General features: G+C 44.4%; 1 protein-coding gene and 1 pseudogene across 1 annotated transcript in view; one reads left to right on the forward strand and one right to left on the reverse strand.

The window, feature by feature from the left end:
- The window catches only part of MCUB (mitochondrial calcium uniporter dominant negative subunit beta), a 113,033-nt gene extending 89,333 nt beyond the window's left edge, over positions 1-23,700 (reverse strand). Inside the window, exon 1 of the mRNA XM_089301778.1 lies at positions 23,287-23,700. Within this exon, the coding sequence (XP_089157904.1) occupies positions 23,287-23,700 (414 nt within the window). The remainder of the gene's footprint in view (positions 1-23,286) is intronic.
- On the forward strand, positions 10,510-11,275 carry LOC138843447 (glyceraldehyde-3-phosphate dehydrogenase pseudogene; annotated as a pseudogene).
- Positions 23,701-24,443: the final 743 nt, after the last annotated feature.

The following is a 24,443-nucleotide window of genomic DNA, read 5'->3' on the forward strand; positions in this document are numbered from 1 at the left end:
CTCACTCACAGAGATCTTAAATTTAGGGTTTTTTTGTTTGTTTGTTTGTTGCCACAGTGTCTTGGCTTTCCATGCCTGAAATACTCTCATGGGCTTTTTAGCCAGATCTGAATGCCTTAGGGGCTGATTCTGAGGCCAGAGTGCTGTTTAGGGCATTTGCCATTCTATGAGTCTGCTGTGTATCCTGCTTCCCATGTTGGATTGTTCTTTCCTTTTTAATTCTGTTTGTAGTAGCAGACACCAGACTTGTTTATGTTATCCCTTCGACACTTAATCCTATCATTATGATCAATTATGAACTGACACTGATCACTTTGACTAGTAAGATGGCATTGGTACATGCCACATTGATGGGATTGAATTGGAATCCCCTGGCACGTTTCTAGTTCTACCATTAAGGGTAAGTCTGAGTGAGCATGTGCCGAACTGTACATCTCTTCCCTCTCATATTTAATAATTTAATAAATACACACTCATATTTAACAGGGATCATTTTTCAGTTAAATTTAAACACATAAGAAAAATTGTGTGTAAATTAAAGAGTTCAACTACTGGTAATAAGTAGAACAAAAAAATACTAAAAGGAATAAAATAGTAAGTTGTTCCTGGACAGTCAGGACAAGGGCTGATCAAGACATTGTTTCTCATAGTGTCCATTTCACTTCTACAGGTTTCTTTTTAGGTACTCGGTTCATTGTCACAGATCAGGGAGAACATATGATATGTGTCCCTTTGGGACTGGCTTATTTCACTCAGCATGATTTTTCCAGATTCCTCCATTTTGTTGCAAGTGACCAGATTTCATTTTTTTTACTGCTGTATAATATTCTATAGAGTACATATCCCATAATTTCTTTATCCAGTCTTCTATTGATGGGCATTTAGGTTGATTTCAGGTCTTAGCTATTGTGAATTGAGCTGCAATAAACATGGAGGTGCAGACAGCTCTTTTATTTGCCAATTTAATTTCCCTTGGGTAAATTCCAAGGAGTGGGATGGCTGGGTTGTATGGTAGGGTTATCTTCAGGTTTCTGAGGAATCACCAAACTGACTTCCATAGTGACTTTACCAGTTTGCATTCCCACCAACAGTGGGTTAGTGTCCCTTTTTCCTCACATTCTCGCCAGCATCTGTTGTTAGTAGATTTCTGTATGAAAGCCATTCTAACTGGGGTGAGGTAAAACCTCATTGTGGTTTTGATTTGCATTTCCCTGATTGCTAGTGATCCTGAACATTTTTTCATGTGTATTTTGGCCATTTGGATTTCCTCTTTTGAAAAATGTCTTTTTAGGTCCTTGGCCCATCTCTTAAGTGGGTTGTTTTGTTGTTGTGGAGTTTCTTGATCTCTTTGTAGAGTCTGGTTATTAATCCTTTATCAGTTGTATAATTTGCAAATATTTTTTCCATTCTGTTGGTTGCCTCTTCACTTTCCTGTTTCTGTTGCAGTACAGAAACTTCTCAATTTGATGTAATCCCAATTGTTAATTTTGGCTTTGACTGCCTGTGCTTTTGGGGTCTTTCCAAGAAGTCTTTGCCTGTGCCTATATCTTGTAGAGTTTCTCCGATGTTCTCTAATAATTTGATGGTGTCGGGTCGTAGATTTAGATCTTTAATCCATGTTGAGTGGATTTTTGTGTAAGGTGTAAGGTAGGGGTCTTGCTTTCATCTCTGATTTTACTGATTTGGGTATTTTTTTTTTATTTTAGTTGGGCCAATGGTGTGTCAATTTTATTTTTTCAAAAAGCCAGCTCTTCGTTTTGCTGATCTTTTGTATTTTTTTTTTTATTCAAGTTTGTTGATTTCTTCTCTAATTTTAATTATTTCTCTTCTCCTACTGGTTTTGGGTCTGGTTTGCTGCAGTTTTTCTAGATCCTTGAGATGCATTGATAGCTCATGTTTTTGGTGCCTTTCCAATTTCTTGATGTAGGCACCTATTGCTATAAACTTTCCTCTCAACACTGCTTTTGCTGTATCCCATAAGTTTTGATATGTTGTGTTGTTATCCTCATTTACTTCCAGAAAGTTTTTGATTTCTTTTTATTTCTTCTATGACCCACTATTCATTCAGGAGCATGTTGTTCAGTCTCCATGTGTTTGCATAGGCTCTAGAAATAATTTTATTTTTTAAAAAATTTGCCAGTCAAGAGTTACAGCAAGAAGAGAGGCAGAGAGACAGGTCTTCTACCTACAGGTCTTCCATCCGCCGGTTCACTCCCCAGTTGACCGCAATGGCTGGAGCTGTGCTGATCCAAAGGTAGGAGCCAGGAGCTTCCTCCAGGTCTCCCATGCTGGTACAGGGGCCCAAGGACTTAGGCCATTTTCTACTGCTTTCCCAGGCCACAGCAGAGAGCTGGATCAGAAGGGGAGAAGCTGGGACTTAAACCAGCATCCATATATGATGCTGGCACTGCAGGTGGCAACTTAACCTGCTACGCCACAGCACCAATCCCAGCATTAATAATTTTAATGTCATTGATGTATCTATGAAAGACCTTCTGATGCCTGTTAGCCTTAAGTAAATGAGATAATTAATATTAAGATTTTTCATCCTGGAGTTGGTGCTGCTGTGCAGTAGGTTAAGGCACTGCTTGGTATGTTCCCCATCCTGTGTTAGAGTACACAGTTCAAGTCCTGGCTTCTCCACTTCTGGTCCAGCTTCCTGCTAATGCAACTGGTAGGTAGCAGATGACAGTCCCAGCACTTTCACTCCTGCTTCTCCCATGGGTGAACCAGATGCAGTTCTTGGCTCCTGGCTTTAGGCATTTAAGGTATTTTGGACGTGAACCAGAAGATGGAAGATGGATCTGTATCTATTTCCTTCTCTCTCTCTCCCACACACACACACACACAGAGAGAGAGAGAGAGAGAAAAAGAGAGAGACTGAGACTGACTCAGCCTTTCACATAATTACAGGAGTAACAACTGTTGATTATAAAGCTTTGTCAGTGGCACAAATTCAGACTTCACTGATTAAGGGGCAGCACAATCTCATGACACAGAATACGTTAATTAAATGAATCTGCCTGGATTCATTATAGTGTGAATTTCATGTGCTAAGAGGGACTATAGCCTGTTGGAGCACACGTGTGTTGTATCCAGGCAAAACCACATAGCAAACATTATAAATTCAAATTTTCTATAGAAATATTAATTTCATAAAAATAAAAGGTATAGTTATTACACCACAAAGAATTCGAAGATTTTCTTGGTTGGGGAGGCAAGTGATAAGAAGAGGGCTGGACAGGGTAAGAGCAGCAGCTGACAAATTTTTAGTCAGCTGTGTGAGTTTATCAATCTGTAGCGGTTTCTGACTTTGTGATCACCCACCACATTTTCCATTTTGACCTGGGCCACTCCCAGTTCCTAATCCCCAGTCAGGCCAACATCTCAGCTTCTCAATCATCTAGCCCTCATCTTCCTATTTGCTCAGTCTAATTTTCCGATGCACTTACAATTTTGTCATTTACTTATGACTCAGACTGTTTTTTTCTTACCCAATCCGTCTTTGTATTGGGGTCTCTGTTTTTGAACAGCCACGTGCTACCTTCCTGACTTCTGTTCTGGGCTACAGCACTGTGTTCAAAATTTGCAGTCCTTCGCCAGCTCCCTGACCACAGGAAGGCTCTGTCCCCCATCCCACCTTGGCCATGCTCATGAATGCTGCTGCCACCTTCAACTACTGCACGGGTGTTGCCTCATTCTTCCTGTATTGCCTGTGTGCTCCAAATTCACCCTTTGTGATTGCTCTGTGAAAAGGTATCTGGGGCCCTTCATTAACATATTTTTCCTTCATTGGCCAGCACCAAAGTTTTGTCAGTAGAAGATGCAGGAGAGACACTGGAATGAGGAAGGAGGCTTTGCTTCCAGGCTCCTACCACTTGGATACAGGCTCTCCTGAACCAGGCTCTTACAGTGCTGGTGGTGTATCTGATGTTTCTCTAGCTCCTGCCTGGTTTCCTCCAATAACCCAGAAGTCCTATACTTCAGGAAGCAGCGTTGGTGAACGGCCAGAATGGACACAGTCTCTTTATTTTTTTAAAAGGTTTATGTATTTATTTGAAAGTCAGAGAGAGAGAGAGAGAGAGAAAGAGAGAGAGGCCTTCCATTCACTGATTCACTCCCCAGATAGCCACAGCAGCTAGTACTGGGCCAGGCAAACTAAGAAGCCAGGAGCTTCTTCTGGGTCTCCCACATGAGTGGCAGGGATCTAAACATTTGGGCCATTTTCTGTTGCCTTTCTAGGTCATTAGCAGGGGGCTGGATTGGAAGCAGAGCAGCTGGGACAGGAGCCGACATCCGAATGGTACCTAGCATCACAGACAGCAACTTTACCCACTATGCCATGTTAGCCCTGGATACAGTTCTTAAACTGAGCTGAACTTATCTAAACTGCCCAATCCAGGGAGTGATTTCTTCCCTCTGAAGTAACATGAATGGCCAGGTTGTTTCACATGACACTGTCTCAGAATCCAAATACCTTTCATTCCAGCTTTTCCTTTGCTTTCTTCTCACCAGACTGAAAATATTCCACCCCTTCATCAACTCCTGTATGAATCCTCAGCATCTTAATTACCTTCTGGATGCACTCCTCTTCCCACTGGCTCACCAGTGCTCTTTTTCAAGTATCACCCCATCAACAAAACATAATGCATCCATAACAGTCTGACAATCCCAATAAGATGTACTGGGACTTTCACTTTCTGTGGTCTGGAGCCACATTAGTGTTCTGGAATCAGGTGACTTATGTCAATTGAAACTCCCAGATCTTTAGACACAACTACCAAGCCAAGACTTCCTCAATCCTTATTTTCTTTCCCCATTAAGAGAAACTGTGCATTTTTCTGGCATTGATAAACTGGCTTTATTCTACTCCTCTTAAAGCCTTCCAAGCCCAGATCAGAATGCTCCAATTTGGGATGAGAATACAAGCTTCCAGGCAGGGAAAAAAAAATTCCACAGGACCTACAAAGACCTTTTATATTTTGACATGGTCAGGCCAGGCACACAGTGTATATGTTTAAATGAGTAATATTATATACTTTTTAAAAAAGATTTATTTGAAAGGCAGACTTATAGGGAGGGAGGGAGTGGGGAGAGAGAGATCTTCCATCTGCTGGCTCACTCCTCAGATGGCTGCAAGGGCTAGAGCTGGGCTGATCCTTGGTCAGGAGCCAGGAGCTTCTTCCAGGTCTCCTGGGTGGGTGCAGGGGCCCAAGGACTTGGACTATCTTCAGCTGCTTTCCCAGGCTCATTAGCAGTGAGCTGGATTGGTAGTGGAGCAGCTGGGACATGAACCGGCGCCTATATAGGATGCCAGCACTGCAGGTGTCAGGTTTACCGGCTATGCCACAGCGCCGGCCCCAATATACTTTCAGTATTACATATAAGGTGCTATAGTTTTAACAAGAATTGGCTCCCAAACTCATGCAGATGGTTAAGTCCCAGTCATGGACTGATGGTACTAACAGGAGGAGACCAGAGCCAATTATAGTGTCTGGAAGATGTGCCTCTTGGGGGGTCCTCAGGTCACTGGGGATGTGCCCTTGGAAGGTGGTCCATGAGAACACTGGTTATAAAAGTGTGATTTGGGCCCAACTGTTCTCTCTGCCTCCTGGCTCAGTATAACTCTTCCTTCACGTATACACCTCTCTTGACATCCTCTGGCCTCACCAGACAAATGTCATCCATTGGAGTCTACCTGATCTGTGACTGAAAACTTGCAGAAGTATGAGACCAAATAAACCTCCTTCCTTCATAAGTAACTGCTCTAAGATATCTGTCATAGTGATGCAAAGCTGACTAATACCTAGAGTTCTTCAAAAAGTTCATGCAAATGGAATTAGAAGGTAAATTTATTTTGGTGCAGAAGAAATTGAAATACATTCATAGTTTTTTCACAATGTACATTTTCCATGTAAGTTTTGAAGACCTCACATATATATTACAACCCTTTAGGACAAGTAAGGCTTATTAATGTTTGACACTCCAGACAGTCAAAGTGTCTAATATCAAGGAATGTATAAGCAGGTAATCCAATCATTTCATTTTTTAAAAAATTATATTGAAATATCATGAAAAGCAGTGGAAAAGGAAAGTGGTTCTAGTATCTCAAGTTATGGACTTAATTCTGAGCAACATGGGGCTGGCGCTGTGGCGCAGTGGATTGACGCCCTGCCCTGAAGCGCCAGCATCCCACACGGGTGCTGGTTTTAGTCCTAGCTGCTCCTCTTCCAATCCAGCTCATTGCTGTGGCCTGGGATAGCAGTGGAAGACGGCCCAAGTCCTTGGGCCCCTGCACCTGCATGGGAGACCTGGAAGAAGCTCCTGGCTCCTGGCTTTGGATCAGCGCAGCTCCGACCACTGCAACCATCTGGGGAATGAACCACCGGATAGAAGACCACTCTCTCTGCCTCTCCTCTCTCTGTGTAACTCCGACTTTCAAATAAATGAATAAATCTGTAAAAAACAATATACTGAGTAACAGTGATATGCAAGACTAGAAACTTAAAATGAAAAGTTTGTGTATATGCCAAAAGATTTGATTAAATAATGCGAAGAGACATTGCGTAAGACGTTAATAAATTTTCTTTATTGATTTATTTGAAAGGCAGAGTCACAGAGGCAGAGAGATAGAGAAGTCTTCCAGCCGCTGGTTCAATCCCCAGATGGCTGCAATGGCTGGAGCTGTGCCAATCTGAAGCCAGGAGCTTCTTCCAGTCTCCCACATGCATGCAGGAGCCCAATGACTTGGGCCAACTTCTACTGCTTTCCCAGGCCATAGCAGAGAGCTAGATCAGAAATAGAGCAGCCAGAACTCGAACTGGTGGCCATACAGGATGCCGGTTCTGCAAGCGGCAGCTTTACCGGCTACACCACAACAGCGGCCCCAAGACATTAATAAATCTTTTCTGAACACACCCTGAACTACTGTGGATTAGTTAGTATTATATTATATACTTAGATATATTTTAGGCCGGCGCCGAAGTTCAATAGGCTAATCCCCTGCCTTGCGGCGCCGGCATACCAGGTTCCAGTCCCGGTCAGGGCACTGGATTCTGTCCCGGTTGCCCCTCTTCCAGGCCAGCTCTCTGCTGTGGCCCGGGAGTACAGTGGAGGATGGCCCAAGTTCTTGGGCCCTGCACCCACATGGGAGACCAGGAGAAGCACCTGGCTCCCGGCTTCAGATCAGCGCTGTGCGCCGGCCCCAGCGCACCAGCCGCAGCGGCCGTTGGAGGGTGAACCAACGGCAAAAGGAAGACCTTTCTCTCTGTCTCTCTCTCTCTGTCCACTCTGCCTGTCAAAAAAATTTAAAAAAAAAAAAAGATATATTTTAAGCTAGTTATCATCTTTAAATCATTGTATCCAAGATTTAATTTTCTTGGACCATACCCATATTTATAATAAGCTAGCCTATAAAATGCCACTAAATTCATAAACTAGATATGCATGATACTTTTATAACTTTCACCTTCTGCTCATTTACCTATTACCATATATCTTACCATAATTTCTCTAAAGGAAGTCCTTCCTTAGAAAAACCAGCTTGTCAGCATGTTTTCTCAGCTCTCTTCTTTTCTTCCTTATCATGTGTCATTGCATAAACTTGAATTCTGGCTTCAAACTCTTAGTGAACCATTAGAATACATTTTCCTCCCTTGGAGTATACAGAAGTGAGACTATACCCCTTCCTATTAAGTTGCAGCCTGGAGGGTAGTTTATAATGAACCCAACAAGGTGTCAAATGTCCCTGTTCTATGTCAAATGAAAACTGCTGAAATCTCACATTTTGCTTTTCAAGCTTTTCAGAGAGAAATAGTTTCCCTGTAAATAGCTACTGCTGAGGAATACTTCTAAGTGAGGCTCGGCAAAGCCTTGGAAATTCAGTAACTACTCCCCTCCTCCACCACCAAAAAATACTATTTATACTATTTTTGGCAAAGGTGGACTGTGGCAGATACAGCTAAGTGTCCAGTAAAATCTTCCACAGAAATCAGGTCTTAGCTGGAATGTGGCTCCTGGCTATGACTACATCCGTCAGCCTTCTTGCAGCTAAATGTAGCCAACTGACACATTCAATGAAATGCTCAATGGAAAATGAATTCAAATGACATGTAATACTCCTAGGCACAGTCCATAATACCTTGCAGGACTTTCAAAACAAAACAAAAACTGTGTTTTTTATTCTGGAAACCATGTGTGGAAAAGTGACAAACATGTCATCTTAGGGCTCTGAATGACTGGGAGGGGCAGAGGCTTGGCCTGTAAAGCTCAACACAAAATAATTTCCTAAGACAGAAAAAAATTTGGCTTTAAGAATACAGAAGTTGGGGCCAGCGCTGTGGCATAGCAAGTAAAGCCACTGCCTGCAGTGCCGGCATCCCATATGGGCACCAGTTCAAGTCCCAGCTGCTCTACTTCCCATCCAGCTCTCTGCTATGGCCTGGGACAGCAGAAGAAGATGGCCCAAGTCCTTGGGCCCCTGCACCTGTGTGAGACCTGAAAGAAGCTCCTGGCTCCAGATTGGTGCAGCTCTGGCCATTGCAGCCATCTGGGGAGTGAACCAGTGGATGAAAGACACTCACTCACTCTCACACTCGCTCGCTCTCTCTCTCTCACACACTCTCTCTCTCACTGCCTCTCTGCCTCTCTGTAATTCTGCCTTTCAAATAAATAAATAAATAAATATTTGAAAAAATACAGAAGTTTATTGTTGGGTCTTTTGTTTTAGCAGCATAGCTTATACTGCAGAATAGAGATACAGCTGGCGCTGTGGCATAGGTTAAGCTGCCATTTGCGATGCCAGCACCCCATATGGGCACTGGTTCGAGTCCCAGCTGCTCCACTTCTGATCCAGCTCCCTGCTAATGCACCTGGAAAGCGGGTAAGATGACCCAATTCCTTAGGCCCCAGCACTCACATGGGAGACCTTGAGGAAGCTCCTGGCTTCAGCCTGGCCCAGCCCCAGCCATTGTGGCCAATTGGGCCACAATGAACCAGTGGTTGAGAGGTTCTCTCTCTCCTATTTCTGCCTTTCAAGTAAAAAAAATAAATAAATAAATAAATAAAAAGAAAAAAATTCATTTTTAACAAAAAAGTTTGGCATGGAGGAAGGGTAGGAAGTGAGGAATGCTGACTGCCTGATTTAATCAGCTAATGATATATGTATTTGTTGAAATATTACACTGTCTCATAAAGGTGTACAAGTATTAAATGCTAACAAAAATTTTAACTGAAAGGTGAAAAGGTCTGGGGAAGTAAAAGGGAAAACACACACACTGTGCATGTTCTAATGCTCAGCTCAAATGAAGGGCAAGTCATTCTTACGGTTTAATGATAATCCAAAAGAAAAATAAGTCTACTAAATGCCTGTGCAGGTACACTGCCCCTTCGACATTCCTTATTTAAGCCTTCACCTTTTTTGCCCATCGTGTCATTTCTCCCATTGTAATCAGAACTTATCACAAGACTCATTCTGGCCTCTACTCCAGACAGCAACTTTTTGTACACCATACTCCCAGCCTTCCCATTCTCTTCCTCTCTCCTACTTGCTGAATGAACACTGTGGGCCCATGATTGGGTATAAGCTTAACCACAGAAAACTGCTGAAATCTCTACACATCTTCACAGTCTTCCCCTTGTCTTTTGATTCCACCAGCTCCATGATTACTCCAGCTCCATGTACGGTATCCATGACGTCATGATTTGTCTGTTTCACCTCATACCACAATGAAAATCTATCTTCTAGCATAACATCTCTATTACTACTGAAAAAAAATCCAGCAGAACAGGAGTTGCTAAACTATGGCTATCAGCCAAATCTGTCTCCTGTTTTTAAAAATAAAATGTCCATTGTAACCCATTAACTGTACTTTTGTGGGGAAATTAGTTACATGAAGCAATTAATAGATGGTGCCCAGAGGAAGTAAGGTGGGTGGAATCCAAAGTTGTTTACCACTAAAACTAATTGGCTAAGCAACATCAGGGGAAGTGGCAACAACTGATATCAAGTGTATAGACATATGGCTAGTCCTATGAAAATCGCCCCATAAAATGACCATTTAAGTGACTGGTTGGTCCTTAGCCCTGCCCCAATGACTCTGCAGTTTTGTGCTTTAAAAGGCTCTGTTATGCGTGAAATAAACGAGTTCTTGCTAGACTTGACTCCCCACGGTGTCAAGGAGGATCAGGAGGCTGGGGAACAGGCGAGCGGCGCACTTACCTTTCCTCAGACCCAGTCCATCCTTGTACGGGTGGACTCAGACCCTGCATACTTTGAAAATTTATATTTACTAAATAAAAAATAAATTAAAAAAATAAAATGTACTGGAACACAACAATGTCTATTTGCTTATGCACTGTTCATATCTGCTTTCACATAAGAGTGGAAGAATCAAGTATCAGGGACAGAAGCAATAAGTCACAACATCTACAGTGTCTATTCTCTGGTACTCTGTTCCTCCATGTTTGAAAGACAGCCACATTTTTTCAGTCAAAAGTCCCTGAGATATGATGGTGAAGGCTGCAGCAAATGAGTTTGGTTGTATTGGCCATGTGTCATCAGGGCTGCTTTTCAATCTAGCAAAGTCACCATCAATGACCCTTTCATTTACCTCAACTCTATGGTCTATAATTTCCAGTATGATTCCACCCATGGCAAGTTCAATAGAACAAAAAGGCTGAGAAGGTGAGGTCTGTCATCAATGGGAAGCCCATCTCCACCTTCCAGGTGTGAGATCCCATGAATATCAAACAGACTGATGCTGGGGCAGCAAATGTTGTGGAGTCCACTGTTGTCTTCACTACCCTAGAGAATTCTGATGCTCACCTGAAGGCAGCCAGCAGGGGCATCCTCTCTTCTCTTTTCGCTGATGTGACTCCATGTCTATGATGGGTGTGAACCATGAGAAGTGTTACCAACTCCCTCAAGATTTTCAGCAAAGCCTCATGCACCACCAATTGCTTAGTCATCTTAGCCAAAGTCATCCATCATGACTTTGGCATTACAGAGGGACTCACAACCACAGTTCACGGCATCACTGCCACTCGGAAGGATGTGGAGAGACCTTCTGTGAAACTGTGGCACGACGCCCATGGGGTGCCCAGAACATTGTCCTTGCATCTAGTGGCACTAGCAAAGCGATGGACACAGTCATCTCTGAGCTGAATGAGAAGTTTATACACACAGCCTTCCATGTGCCCACTTGACAATGTGTCAGTTGTGGATATAACCTGCCATCTGAAGAAAGCTGCCAAATATCACATAAAAAAGTGGTAAGAGGTTGGCATTTTCACACAGTAGGTTGAGCTGCCACTTGAGATGTCTGCATCCCATACTGGAGTGCCTGTGATCAAGTCCTGCCTCCCTTTGATCCAGTTTCCTGCTAATACACACGCTAGGAAAAAGGAGATGATGGTTCAAGTACTTGGATCCCTGCCACCCACAGGAGACCTAGATGGAGTTCTGGGCCCCTGGCTTTAGCATGGCCCACCCCTGGCTTTTGTAGGCATCTGGGGCATGAACCAGTGGGTAGATCTTTTTCTCTCTCAACAACTCTCTCAATCTGTCATTTTGCATCTCAAACAAATAATTTTTTAAGATCTATTTATTTTAAGTCAGAGTTACAGAGAGAAGGAAAAACAGATATCTTCCATCTATTGGTTCACTCCCTCAAATGGCTGCAACGGCCAGGGCCATGCCACAGCCAGAAGCATCATCTGGGTCTCCCATGAAGGTGGCAGGGACCCAAGCACTTGGGTCATCTTCTGCTGCTTTCCCAGACCATTAACAAGGAGCTGGATTAGAAGTGGAACAACCAGGACAGGAACCAGTGCCCATATGGGATGTCAGCATTGCAGGTGGCAGCTTCACTGACTATACCACAATGCCAGCCCCCAATAATATATATTTTTAAGGTGTAAAGCAGGCCGGCGCCGCAGGTCAATAGGTTAATCCTCCACCTAGCGGCATCGGCACACCGGGTTCTAGTCCTGGTTGGGCACCAGATTCTGTCCTGGTTGCCCCTCTTCCAGGCCAGCTCTCTGCTGTGGCCCGGGAAGGCAGTGGAGGATGGTCCAAGTGCTTGGGCCCTGCACCGCATGTGAGACCAGGAGAAGCACCTGGCTCCTGCCTTCGGATCAGCGCGGTGCACCAGCCACAGCGCACCAGCTGTGGCGGCCGTTGGAGGGTGAACCAACGGCAAAAGGAAGACCTTTCTTTCTGTCTCTCTCTCTCACTATCCACTCTGCCTGTCAAAAAAAAAAAAAAAAAGGTGTAAAGCAGGCATTGGATGGACAACTAAACAGATAGTGATAGCTGTCTCCTTATACCTAATTTCTTCAGCAGCACAACAAGTATGTGTATTTGCAGAACAAGAAATACAAAGACATGGGACAGGCATTTAGCCTAGTGGTAAAGACACTGGTTGAGATGTCTGTACCCCACATCAGAGTGCTTGGGTTCAAATCCCAATCTACCTTCTTGATAATGCAAACTCTAGGAGGCAGTGGTGATGGTTCAAGGAAATGGGTTCTTGTCACCCACATGGGAGGCCTGAATTGAACTGCAAGCTCCTGGTTTTTGCCTGGCCCAGCTCCAGTCATTATATGCATTTAGTGATTGACCCAGTAAGAAGAATACCAACTTGTGCTCTCTCTTCCCCTGTTAAAATTTTATTTACAAGTATAAATATACAAAGATATAAAAGATATAGCACTTGTTCTTCAAAAGTTACAACATAGGGGCCATCGCTGTGGTGTAGTAGACTAGGCTAGGGAGTAATATAATAAGCACCTGTTTTTCCACATAGTATGTCCTCAATCTAATTTTTAATGGAATGTTTTCCAAGTAGTACTCTGGAAGAAGTTCTTGGAAATGCTATAGAATAAAAGAGGTCTGTGATCAAGCTTCCACCTGTGTTGCCAGCATTCCATATGGGCACCAGTTCAAGTCTTGGCTGTTCCTCTTCCAATCCAGCTCTCTGCTTAGGGCCTGGGAAAGCAGTAGAAGATGGCCCAAATGCTTGGGCCCTTGCACCCTTGTGGGAGACTGGAAGAAGCTGCTAGCTCCTGGCTTTGGATCAGCTCAGTTCCAGCCATTGTGGCCATTTGGGGAGTGAACCAGCAGATGTAAGACCTTTCTCTCTGTCTCTCCCTTTCTCTGTCTGTAACTCTACCTCTCAAAAAGAAATATGTATGTGGAGGCAGGAATGTTGGTCAAAAAAAAAAAAAAAAAAAACCGTAACACAGGGGATTATACAAGTACCAGATGAGGACTAAAAAGAAACACTATGAGTATATGCAGACATAAGAAAAAATGATTTCCATCTAGGTAATTAAGAGAGACTTTATTCATGGAAGTGGTGACATCAATTTTGGACTTTTAGTCACAACTAGAATATGTAAGTGGCAGATCAAGTGAACAGGGGACTAACTGTTATGCTCTATAAAAGTAATTGAGGATGAGGAAGATGACCTAATGGTCATCCAGATGTCTAGGTCCCTTCTATCTAGTTATCCACCCTCTAGAGGGTTGTGTGCCTCCAGAAGGCCCAAGTTGGGCCACCCCTCCTACATCTTCATTCTAACCCATGGTGGAAGTGACAGAGGCTCTGGTAATAGCTGGAACCTCATTAGCACCCTCTCTGCTCATAGTAGAAAATGCAACATGTATAAAGAGATTCTGGCTAATTTTTAAAAAATCTTCAATTATTCAAAAAGTTCCACACAAAGTGGCTAAGAACCTTCAGGCTTTACCCTTTCTAAATTAACTGGAAGGGGCAGGCATGTGGCACAATGAGTTAAGCTGGAGCTTGTGATGCATGCTCTATCAGAACGCTGATTCAAGTTTTAGACACTCCAATTCCAACCCAGTTCCCTGCTAATGTGCCTGGGAAGCTAGCTGAAGATGGACTTGAGCCCCTGCCACCCATGTGAGAGACCAAGATGGGGCTCCCGGACACTGGTTTCTGCCTGGCCCAGCCCCAACTGCAGGCATTGGAGAGTGAAGCAGCAGATGGAAGATCCCTATCTTATCCTCTGTCACTCTGCCTTTCAAATAAAATAAATCCTAAAAATAAATAAAGCAGAGAAAATTGGGATGATCTGAAGAGAACATATCACTAAAGGACTACTTATAATATTTCTATCTTTATCATCCATTCACTCATTCCTCTTTACAACAAGCATTTATTATGCACCTACTATGCCAGGGCAGTGGTGATCAAGATAGAGAAGAAATAGTTCTGACCACAGTAATTCTGACAATCTCTGGCAGGCAGCAGTGGGGCTTGGAGGATAGAGGGCAGAGGATCACATGAGCACAAAAATAAGGCCCGGTCAAATGACCTCAGTGCTCTAGGGCGAAAAGGAAACTGTAATCAATTCCACCTGCAATTAACTATACAGAGACTTCATCAAAGCTGGGATGGAGGGCAGCTATTTGACTAGGTGAAAATGGAGGGGAGGGAGAGGGAGATACTACTGTCTGGGGAACCCACAACACCAACAGGGAAGGATGAAACCAATGGCAAGGCACAAGAAGTATTAGTGCAGATGCACTGGTCTGTAGGCTATGTAAGGCATGGCGTAGGAAGTACAGCCAGAGGGCTGAGCTACAGCATGGTTCTGGATCAAGTGCACCTTATGTTCAAAGCACTCTTGCCTTGGCTTCAAAAACAACAAACCCATAAAAGGGTATCTACAAGGTCCAAAGAAATTATACTTTCTCCTAAAAAGTGAAAATTGTTTTATTATACACTATCTAACATTCTCAAAGCAGAGTTGCAGAAATGAGTCATTGGGCTATAAAATTTCACAAAAAATATCCTCCAGCAATGGCTTACAGAGCCAATGCTGTGCTGATCTGTTTGCAAAACATTTTCCAAAACATTTTTTTCTCCAGGTTTATGGTCACACTACTGTCAGTCTCTTTTCCAGATCCCTCTTCAAATACTCAATTCAGCCCCCAATTAGGAAAATTTCATATATTGAAGACAGACAAAATGTTTAACCAGAGAGAGAGAGCTACATACACATACACACAGAAAAACAAAAATATGTCAAATAGAAATGATACCTTCTTCCTTCCTCCAGCCAGGTTCAGTCCATTTCTTAATTGCTGCCATGTCTAAAACATAATATATTACAGTTGAATACAATAGGATTACCACTAATCTACGCAGTTCAAGGGGAAAAAAAAAGAGGAAATAAAGAGGAAAAAACAAAATCTAACGGAACCATCTACTGTAAACAGTGACTATCACAAGACCCTCAGGGAGAACTACTGGCCAGCCTCCAAGACTTTTCCTCCCTGAAATTTGCCACAAAGAAGTTTTGTGAATCTGTCGGTTTCTTGATAGTGTTTTACAGCAATTTTTTTTTTTTTTTTGGACAGGCAGAGTTAGACAGTGAGAGAGAGAGAGAGACAGAGAGAAAGGTCTTCCTTCTGTTGGTTCACCCCCCAAATGGCACTGCACCAATCTGAAGCCAGGAGCAGGAGCTTAAAGATTTATTTATTTCTCCTCCGGGTCTCCCACGTGGGTGCAGGGGCCCAAGGACTTGGGCCATCTTCTACTGCTATCCCAGGCCATAGCAGAGAGCTAGATTGGAAGAGGAGCAGCTGGGACTAGAACCAGCGCCCATATGGGATGCTGGCGCTTCAAGCAAGGGCTTTAACCTGCTGCGCCACAGTGCCGGCCCCTACAGCACTTCTTGATTCTGCTTACAAGCTGTAGAAAATCTTTTTTTTTTTTTTTTTTTTTTTTGACAGGCAGAGTGGACAGTGAGAGAGAGAGACAGAGAGAAAGGTCTTCCTTTGCCATTGGTTCACCCTCCAATGGCCGCCGCGGCCGGCGCGCTGCGGCCAGCGCATCGCGCTGATCCAAAGGCAGGAGCCAGGAGCCAGGTGCTTTTCCTGGTCTCCCATGGGGTGCAGGGCCCAACCACTTGGGCCATCCTCCACTGCACTCCCTGGCCACAGCAGAGAGCAGGCCTGGAAGAGGGGCAACCGGGACTAGAACCTGGTGTGCCGGCGCCGCTAGGCGGAGGATTAGCCTAGTGAGCCGTGGCGCCGACGAAAATCTTTATTTTTAAAGATTTATTTTATTTACTTGAAAGGCAGAGTTTCAGAGAAGGAAAGACAGAGAGAGGTCTTCCATCTGCTGGTTTACTCCCCAAATGGCCACAACAGCCAGGGCTGGGTCAAGCTGAAGCCAGGAACCAGGGGCCTCTTCCAGGTCTCCCATGTAGGTGCAGGGGCCTAGCACTTGGGCCATCTTCTACTGCTTTCCCAGGAGCATTACCAGGGAGCTGGATTGGAAATACTCGAACTGGCACCCATATGGGATGCCAGCACTGCAGGCAGTGGCTTAACCAGCTATGCCACAATACTACCCCCACAATGTAGCAATTTAAACTCTAGACCAACTTATTGGTTCTCTTTCACAGCTCTCTATTTCTTATCCTTACATCTATTTAAAGAAACTGTTAAATGAACTTTGTTCATAGTGCAGATTTCATGTATCATTTCTCACTAATATTGTCAATCTTAGATAGAAATCTAATTATCCCCTAAAGAGATGCCAAAAAATAATAATAATCCTGGCACAGGTGTATGGCACAGTGATTAAGATGCTGCTTGGGATGCCTATTGGAGTGTCTGGGTTCAAGTCCTAGTTCTTAATTTCAGCTTCACACTAACATGCACCCTGGCAGGCAGCAAGGGATGGATCAAGTACTTAACCCCTCCCACCCACACAGGAGACCCGAATTGAGTTCCAGGCTCTTGAGCTTGCCCTGGCCCAGGCCCAACATTGTAGGCATTTGGGGAGTAAACCAATAGATAGGAGATCCGTGTGTGTGTGTGTATGTGTGTGTGTCTCCGTCTTTCAAACAAAAAATTAAAGTAAAATTATAAAATTAAAAATTCAAAGCTATAATGCTTTCTCTTCCCTTTATGATGAACCTATAACTAAGGTTAAAATGTGGTAAAATCAAATATTGGTGCCATTTAATTTTAGAGATTCATGAAATAGGAAACTCTCAAAGAAATTTACAGGTCCTGGTAGTAACCCACACTATATTTCTTTCTTCTTTTTTTTAGAAGGCTTTTATTTAATAAATATAAATTTCATAGGTACAGCTTTAGGAATTTATCAGTTCTCCCCCCCCCCCAACCCACTTTCCCATCCCCACTCCCATCCCACCTCCTAGTCCTTCTCCCATCCCATTCTTCATTAAGATTCATTTTCAATTATCTTTATATACCGAAGACCAACTTTATACTAAGATTTCAACAGTTTGCACCCAAACAAACACACAAAGTATAAAGTACTGTTTGAAGAAAAGTTTTACTGTTAATTCTCATAATACAACTCATTAAGGACAGAGGTCCTACATGGGGAGCAAGTGCACAGTGACGCCTGTTGTTGATTTAACAATTGACAATCCTATTATGATGTCAGTGATCACTTGAGGCTCTTGACATGAGCTGCCAAGGCTATGGAAGCCTTTTGAGTCCACAAACTCCGTCAGTCTTTAGATAGGGCCATAAACAAAGTAGAAGTTTTCTCCTCCCTTCGGAGAAAGGTACCTCCTTCTTTGATGGTCCCTTCTTTCCACTGGGATCTCATTCACAGAGATCCTTCATGTAGGTCATTTTTTGCCACAGTGTTTTGGCTTTCCATATCTGAAATGCTCTCATGGGCTTTTTAGCCAGCTCTGAATGCCTTAAGGGCTGATTCTGAGGCCAGAGTGTTATTTAGGGTGGTTGTGATTTGATGAGTCTGCTGTGTGGCCTGCTTCCCATGTTGAATCCTTCTCTCCATTTTATCTATTGTCATTAGCAGACACTTGGTCTTATTTATGTGATCCCCTTGACACTTATTCCTAACTATATGATCAGTTACACACTTAAAATGATCACTTTAGTAAGATGGCACTAGTACCACCTAGCTTCATGGGATTTGGCAAGTTTTTAGCTTTACCCATAGGAGTAAGTCAGACCCACACTATTTCAACTCTGGTGGGGATGGTGGGGGTAGCAAAGAAATAGGAAGATTTAGGGCAGGTTAGGGTAGTAGAAAGAGAAAGAGAAGAATTTATTTCTTTGCATAAAGAGAAATAAATTAACTTCAGCAACATCACCTTTCTTTAAGAGGGAACCATAGTATCAAATGTAAATTCTTGGGGCCCATGTTGTGGCACAGCAGCTTAAGTTACCTCTGCAATGCTGGCATCCCATATTTACAGTACCAGTTCAAGTCCTGCTATGGCTTCCTGATAATGTGCCTTAGAAAGCAGCAGATGATGACCTGAGTACTTGTGCCCCTGCCACCTTATAGGAGACCTGGCTCCTAGATTTGGCCTGGACCAGCCCCCGCTATTACAGCCATTTGGGAGGTAAACCAGCAGATCAAAGATTTCTTTCTCTTTCTCTCTCCTCCCTCTGCACTCTGTTTCTGTCTCTCCCTCCCTGTGTCTCTGCCTTTCAAATAAACAAATCTTAAAAAAAAAAAAAAGAAAAAGAAAAAGAAAAAAGGTATTCTTACGGCAACTCCATTCAACACAATCTGTATCTATTGAACACTACATGAACCAGAAAGTCTAGCTTGCCACACAATTCCACAATTCACTATGTAGAATATATCTGTTCAAACACCATAGCTGGTTTTTAAATTTTCTTAAAACCTACTTATGCCTTTTTCCTATTAAAGAAAATTGAGAAACAGGTGATGACATGAATGTAAGACAAACATGAAGGTGAAGACAAAACCATGAATACTGTGAATACATAACATGCACGTCATAAGATATTTCACATGTTAATGAGTGAAAAACCTGACCCTAAGCTACCAGCAGCAGGTGTATAGACACCACCACTAAGCAATAACAATTTTACCTGCTCCATAAAACCCTAGTGTTCTAAGATCAGACAGAAGTTTTTTTCATGGGTCCCTTTACAGGCCACCCTTTAATTGACTACGTTTCATGGAGTTGTTTCTGAAAAGGTGTGCCGATGCAGAAAATTCAGCAAAAAGACTTGGGTGGGGAATCCCATGCCACAAAGCATAAACACATAGCTTAGAGAACAGAGAGCTAGTACTGTTCAAAAACCAAATCGCCCGGGCCAAGGCTCACTTGGCTAATCCTCCGCCTGCGGCGCTGGCACCCCGGATACTAGCCCCGGTTGCTCCTCTTCCAGTCCAGCTCTCTGCTGTGGCCCGGGAGGGCAGCGGAGGATGGCCCAAGTGCTTGGGTCCCTGCACCCACATGGGAGACCGGGAGGAAGCACCCAGCTCCTGGTTTCGGATTGGCGCAGCGCCAGCCATAGCGGCCATTAGGGGAGTGAACCAACGAAGGAAGACCTTTCTCTCTGGCTCTCTCACTGTGTATAACTCTCTGTCTCTCTCTCTCACTGTTTAACTCTGCTGGCAAAAAAAAAAAAATCAAAATTGATATTGGTAAATTAAATATGATCAAAAAAGAAGTCTCTTAGAAAATGTCTAAGAAAATGTTTTATTTATTACAAATTGATTTTATAGCCTGTAGGTTAGTTTACTACACAATCATTTTAGGGTTATAATGCTAGATTCTCTCTCTCAAAATACATAAGTGTTTTAAAACAAGAGTTACAGTTCACTCCCCAGATGGCTGCAGCGGCCAGCACTGCAAAGTTAGGAGCTTCAGTAGGGTCTCCCTACTGAAGGAGCCCAAACACTTGGGCCATCTTCCGCTGCTTTTCTCTGGCCATTAGCAGGGAGCTGGATTGGAAGTGGAGTAGCCAGGTCTCCAACCTGTGCCAATATGGGATGCCAACATCACCGACAGTGGCTTAACCAGCAACACCACAATGCTGGCCCTACTAGATACTCTCAAATAAGCAACATTTCAAAAACAAAAACACTGATAATGACGGAATGAAGCATTACAGAATCTATTCTGACATGTTAATACCATCAAACAACTTTTAATTTCTTTTGCAAGGACAAACAGTATTAGAACCACTAAGTAAAAATACCACTTGTTCTACTGACCATGGACGATCATAAAAGTTTTTCAATCATTACAACAACCATCCCAACACTGACAATACTTTGTTCAATGGTATATTTACATCCTTTGGTAAAATAACAAAGTGGCAACTTTATAGATAGAAAAGATTTTAAGGCCAATTAGACAGATCCCTTTGTTTTGAAAAGGGGACAAAACAGACCCAGACAAACTGAATGACTTGGCTAAATGGACAGAGATAAGTGGTGGAGGGCCAGGGTGGCTGGCACTCAGATGGATCAACTGCCTAACATTAGTTAAATTAGTTTCTCATTTCTATTTTAGGACCTAAACACAGTTTATATAATAGATGTTACATGAACCAATACTCAGGTTTTCTCCCTTAGTTTCACAGCTACCTCATTCAACAAATATTTCCTGCCAAGATGCAACTGATTTCCTAGCTTGGCATTTACTGTAAAACAGCACAAAAACTGCACTGCTTAATTACAATAAAGAAAATCTAAAATCTGAAAAAAAAAGCACTAATACGTAAGTGCTGGGAAGGTGGTAATACTTAATAGACAAACTCATTTCAAATTAGTCTGTGATGAAAACATCAATCTCTTTACAGTGTGAACATAATCCCCCCTCCACACACACAAGCAGCAGCCCTCAGGAGAGCGCTCTCAAAACAGTATGACAGACTAAAATGTGCCAACTGAACATACAGGAAAGCATCAAACAAGAATGACATTAAATTCAAACAATTAAAATGATTCCTAATTTAACACCTTGTGATGAAATTAAAATATCCATACGGTTTGTTTTTAGGAGTTTGTAAAAAGGCACACACTACAGATAAGCTTCTCTGCAAAATACACATGATTTTCAAAAAAGTGAAGTAGCTTACGTGGGGACTCAGGCTGTATGAGGAGCACAAAATCCTATCAAGGTGTTTCTCAACCTAAGGAACAGAAAACCTAATTTAAAAAGGCACAACTAGGCAAGAGCTTTCAGTTTAGAGGGAATTCACCAGGCACCATAATCACTCAAAGCTGTGTCCTTGTGCACGGAAACACGTGCAGGAGCCGCAGATTGCCCTGACAACCACTCAGCCTGCGTGCTGAGAGCAGAGAGGCTGCCACCATGAGTGCTCAGAGACGCCAGGCCATGCCGTGGCTGAAGATAATACGATATGCTCCAGCTCTGACGGTTCAGACTAAATGTGCTCTTTAAAATATAGTTCTGCTACACTAAACATATCCACGTCAACAAACTCGGTTTTTCTCTCCCACCATGAAACACTGGCAGATAATGATCCACCTACCACATGAAGGATGAGAACTGTATATTTTTCACTGATTAAAGACTCCTATAAAGCAAACTCATAATTTCAGAAAAGGCCAATTATAACTGGGAACACTTACTTCAGATACTACTAATAACAAGTCCTTGCAGGCTAGGATTTTATGAGCTGTCAGGTCCAAACCACTTCTTTTATTTTCTCCAAACTGCTTTCTAGGCTCCAGGAGTCTCAATTTAACAACAAATTACATAGAAATAATACTTGTCTTTAGCCACAGGATGTTTCTATCAAATGGCACACTCACAAAACAGACAGACTTTGAAAAATGTCCTGACAGCCGAGTCATCTGATTTTCAGAAAGCTGTTTTAGCAGCCCTGTATAAACACCTGAGGGACCAGAATGTTTGTCAGTTCTTTCATGGCAAGATTTCAAAGTTCAAATAAAGCAAATTCACAGACTTGTGTTTATACTTTGTGGGCGGGCAGGGGTATTTTATCAGACAGATAAAATGATGGAAGAATTTCCACTTTTGAAGTCCTGCATGTTGCCTCTATAGCACAGTTGACTAAAAAATTTCCAAGTTACAGAAACGTTCAAGGGTAAGGCTTCCTAAGATGATTACCTAAAGGCAGCATACTAACCACTGTTCCCCATTAAGGCTTAAAAGGTCTCCTATCAGTTTTAAAATCTTTTTTATTTATTTACTTATTTATTTTGACAGGCAGAGTGGACAGTGAGAGAGAGAGAGACAGAGAGAAAGGTCTTCCTTTGCTAGAGCAGGCAAAGAAGAGTGCCTCCCCATATAGCACTAGGAATTATGGAGAAAGGAGCTTGGAGTCGATATGTTGAATTTTGATTTGAGAAGTGGAGAGAGACACATTGAGATCTTGCATTCACTGTCACACTCCCCAGTTACCCACAACAGCTAGGACTGGGGCTAGGCCTAAGCCAGGAGTGGGGGAACTCAATCTAAGTCTCCCATGGGAGCAGCAGGAACCCAATTACTTGAACCATCAGCTGCTGCCTCCCAGAGGTCTGCACAGCAGCCAGAGCCAAGTTATCCAGCCCAGGTACTCTGATGTGCAACATGGGCATCTTAACTCCCACTCTGTAGCTCATCATATAAGATAGGGCAGCCTGTCCCGAGATCCATAAAAATGCCATCCAAGATGTTAAACGGATTTAACAGACAACAATCAAACATCTGTGTTTAAATGGTGTGTGGTGAAGGGAGTTCCTTGTATTGGGTTGTTTTAATGTTTGATGTAACTTTATGAATTGCAACACTATAATAAAAGTACAATTATTAAAAGTTCAAAAAGCCCATCTCTCCAATTACTCTATTCAGTCTCCCATTTTACATTTTAAGGAGTTTGCCCTCTGCCCCTTCTTAGGTAGTAGTAACAAAATGGCCTTCCCAGTAACACATTTAACTACTTCCTCCGCCACTCCAAACTCTGAAGCTCTGAGACAGGCGAAGAGAGAAAAACAAAACAAAGCAAAGGCTCCCCAAAGAAACAGGAAATCAAAGTGACCAGAGAATCGCGCTGCTCACTCTTTCAGACTGCACAGCTGGTTACAAAACAAACCAAAAAACTTTTACCTCGAGCCATCTGAAACTCCTCTAACACGACTCGCTGCCCGGCCACACCCACGCAGCAGGCTCCCCGCAGCCTGCCTCACCACCCCGGTCACACTCAGCCCACGGCTCGCCCGCCCTGCGGAGCCCCGCACTCTTCCCTCCTCCTAGCAACGGTCCTGCCCAGACCGCAGCACGGCCGTGCCGGCCCAGCTGAGTGTTACTCAGCGGCTCTCGGGCCTCTCCGCAGACCGCGAGCTCGTCCTTCCTCTTTCGAAGGGAGCCGCGCGCGGTTCTCAGGATGGAAAGCTCCCTCTCCCGGGACAGCCCGCCCTCGGGACAGTCGCCGCGCGGCTCCGTCCTCTCCTCAGCCCTCTGCCCTCCACCCTATCGGCCGCTTCCTGTGCCCACCGCCCAGCGGGAACCTGCAGGTGGCACAGCCGCCCTGGGGACGTACTCCTGCCCGTGGTCTGAACGCCGAGCAACTGCTCCCTGAGGCTCAGCGCCTTGGTCCGCGCACGGTGTCCGGGCCGTCGAGAGGCGTCCCGCGTGCTCTCCAAGCCTTTCCTTCTCTGGGCCCCAGGGCCCACGGCTACTGCCCGCCGCCACCTGTCGGGCCTCCGTGCGCGTGGAGCCTGCGGGCAGCTTAACGCAGGGGACAGCCCCGGCTCTCGCTCTGGCTAAAGTTGCCCGACGCAAACTTTTCACCCGCCGGTCCCCCGGGTCTCGTACCTGGGGCGGCCGCGGCCTCGGACGTGCTCGGCCTCGGGATCCGGGCGTCGGCGGCAGCAGCAGGCGCCACGGCCGGAGGCCCCTCGGGAGCATCGTCGTGCGCGGGCGCCGGGGCTCCCGCAGCGTCAGCGGCGCATCCTCCCAGCGCGGCCCGGCTCCTCGTCAGAGCGGGGCGGCTGGCAGCGGGCGCTCGCCGTGGGCGCAGCCCGCCCCCCGCCTCCTAGCCGGAGCCGCGCGCCGTGGGCGGACTGACGGGAGGGTGTGGTGTCTCTGCTTCCACGTCTCCGCTTCACACACGCCCCGGCGCAACGCGGGTGCTTTCTCTCAGACCCAGTGTGAGGGAAGGAGCTAGAAACAGAGCACGAGGGCCAGACTGAACCGCCCTCCCGGGCTGGGGCGCCAAGGGGCCTCTCCTGTTTCCGCAGATGCCCCTTCCGGGATGAACCAGAGCAGATGACTCACCCCTTGCGAGCTGTCGAGTGCAAAATTCGTCAAGTCTGGACACTTGAGTGTTGGCAACTTCTTGTTTGTAAAAACAAACACAAGTCACGGAAAAGCAACTGAAACCAAGCTTTCAAGAGGGTTGTCACAGAACATTCAGGCGCAGGTGCTTGGTGCAGCAGGGAAGATGCCCCTGGGGACATCGCATGCCATATGTGCCTGGGCTCCTGATTTCTGCGTCCTGTTAAGGCAGCAGGTGAGACGACTCAAGTACTTGGATCTCTGCCACCCACCTGTGAAACAGGGATTGAGTTCCAGCCTCCTGGTTTGGCCTGGCCCAGCCACAGCTGTTGAGGGCATTTGGGGAGTGAACCTGTAAGCATGGGAGATCACTC

The sequence above is a fragment of the Oryctolagus cuniculus genome, chromosome 8 (genome assembly GCF_051225735.1).
Source record: "Oryctolagus cuniculus isolate XC-2025 breed Fujian yellow rabbit chromosome 8, ASM5122573v1, whole genome shotgun sequence".
Taxonomy (NCBI): domain Eukaryota; kingdom Metazoa; phylum Chordata; class Mammalia; order Lagomorpha; family Leporidae; genus Oryctolagus; species Oryctolagus cuniculus.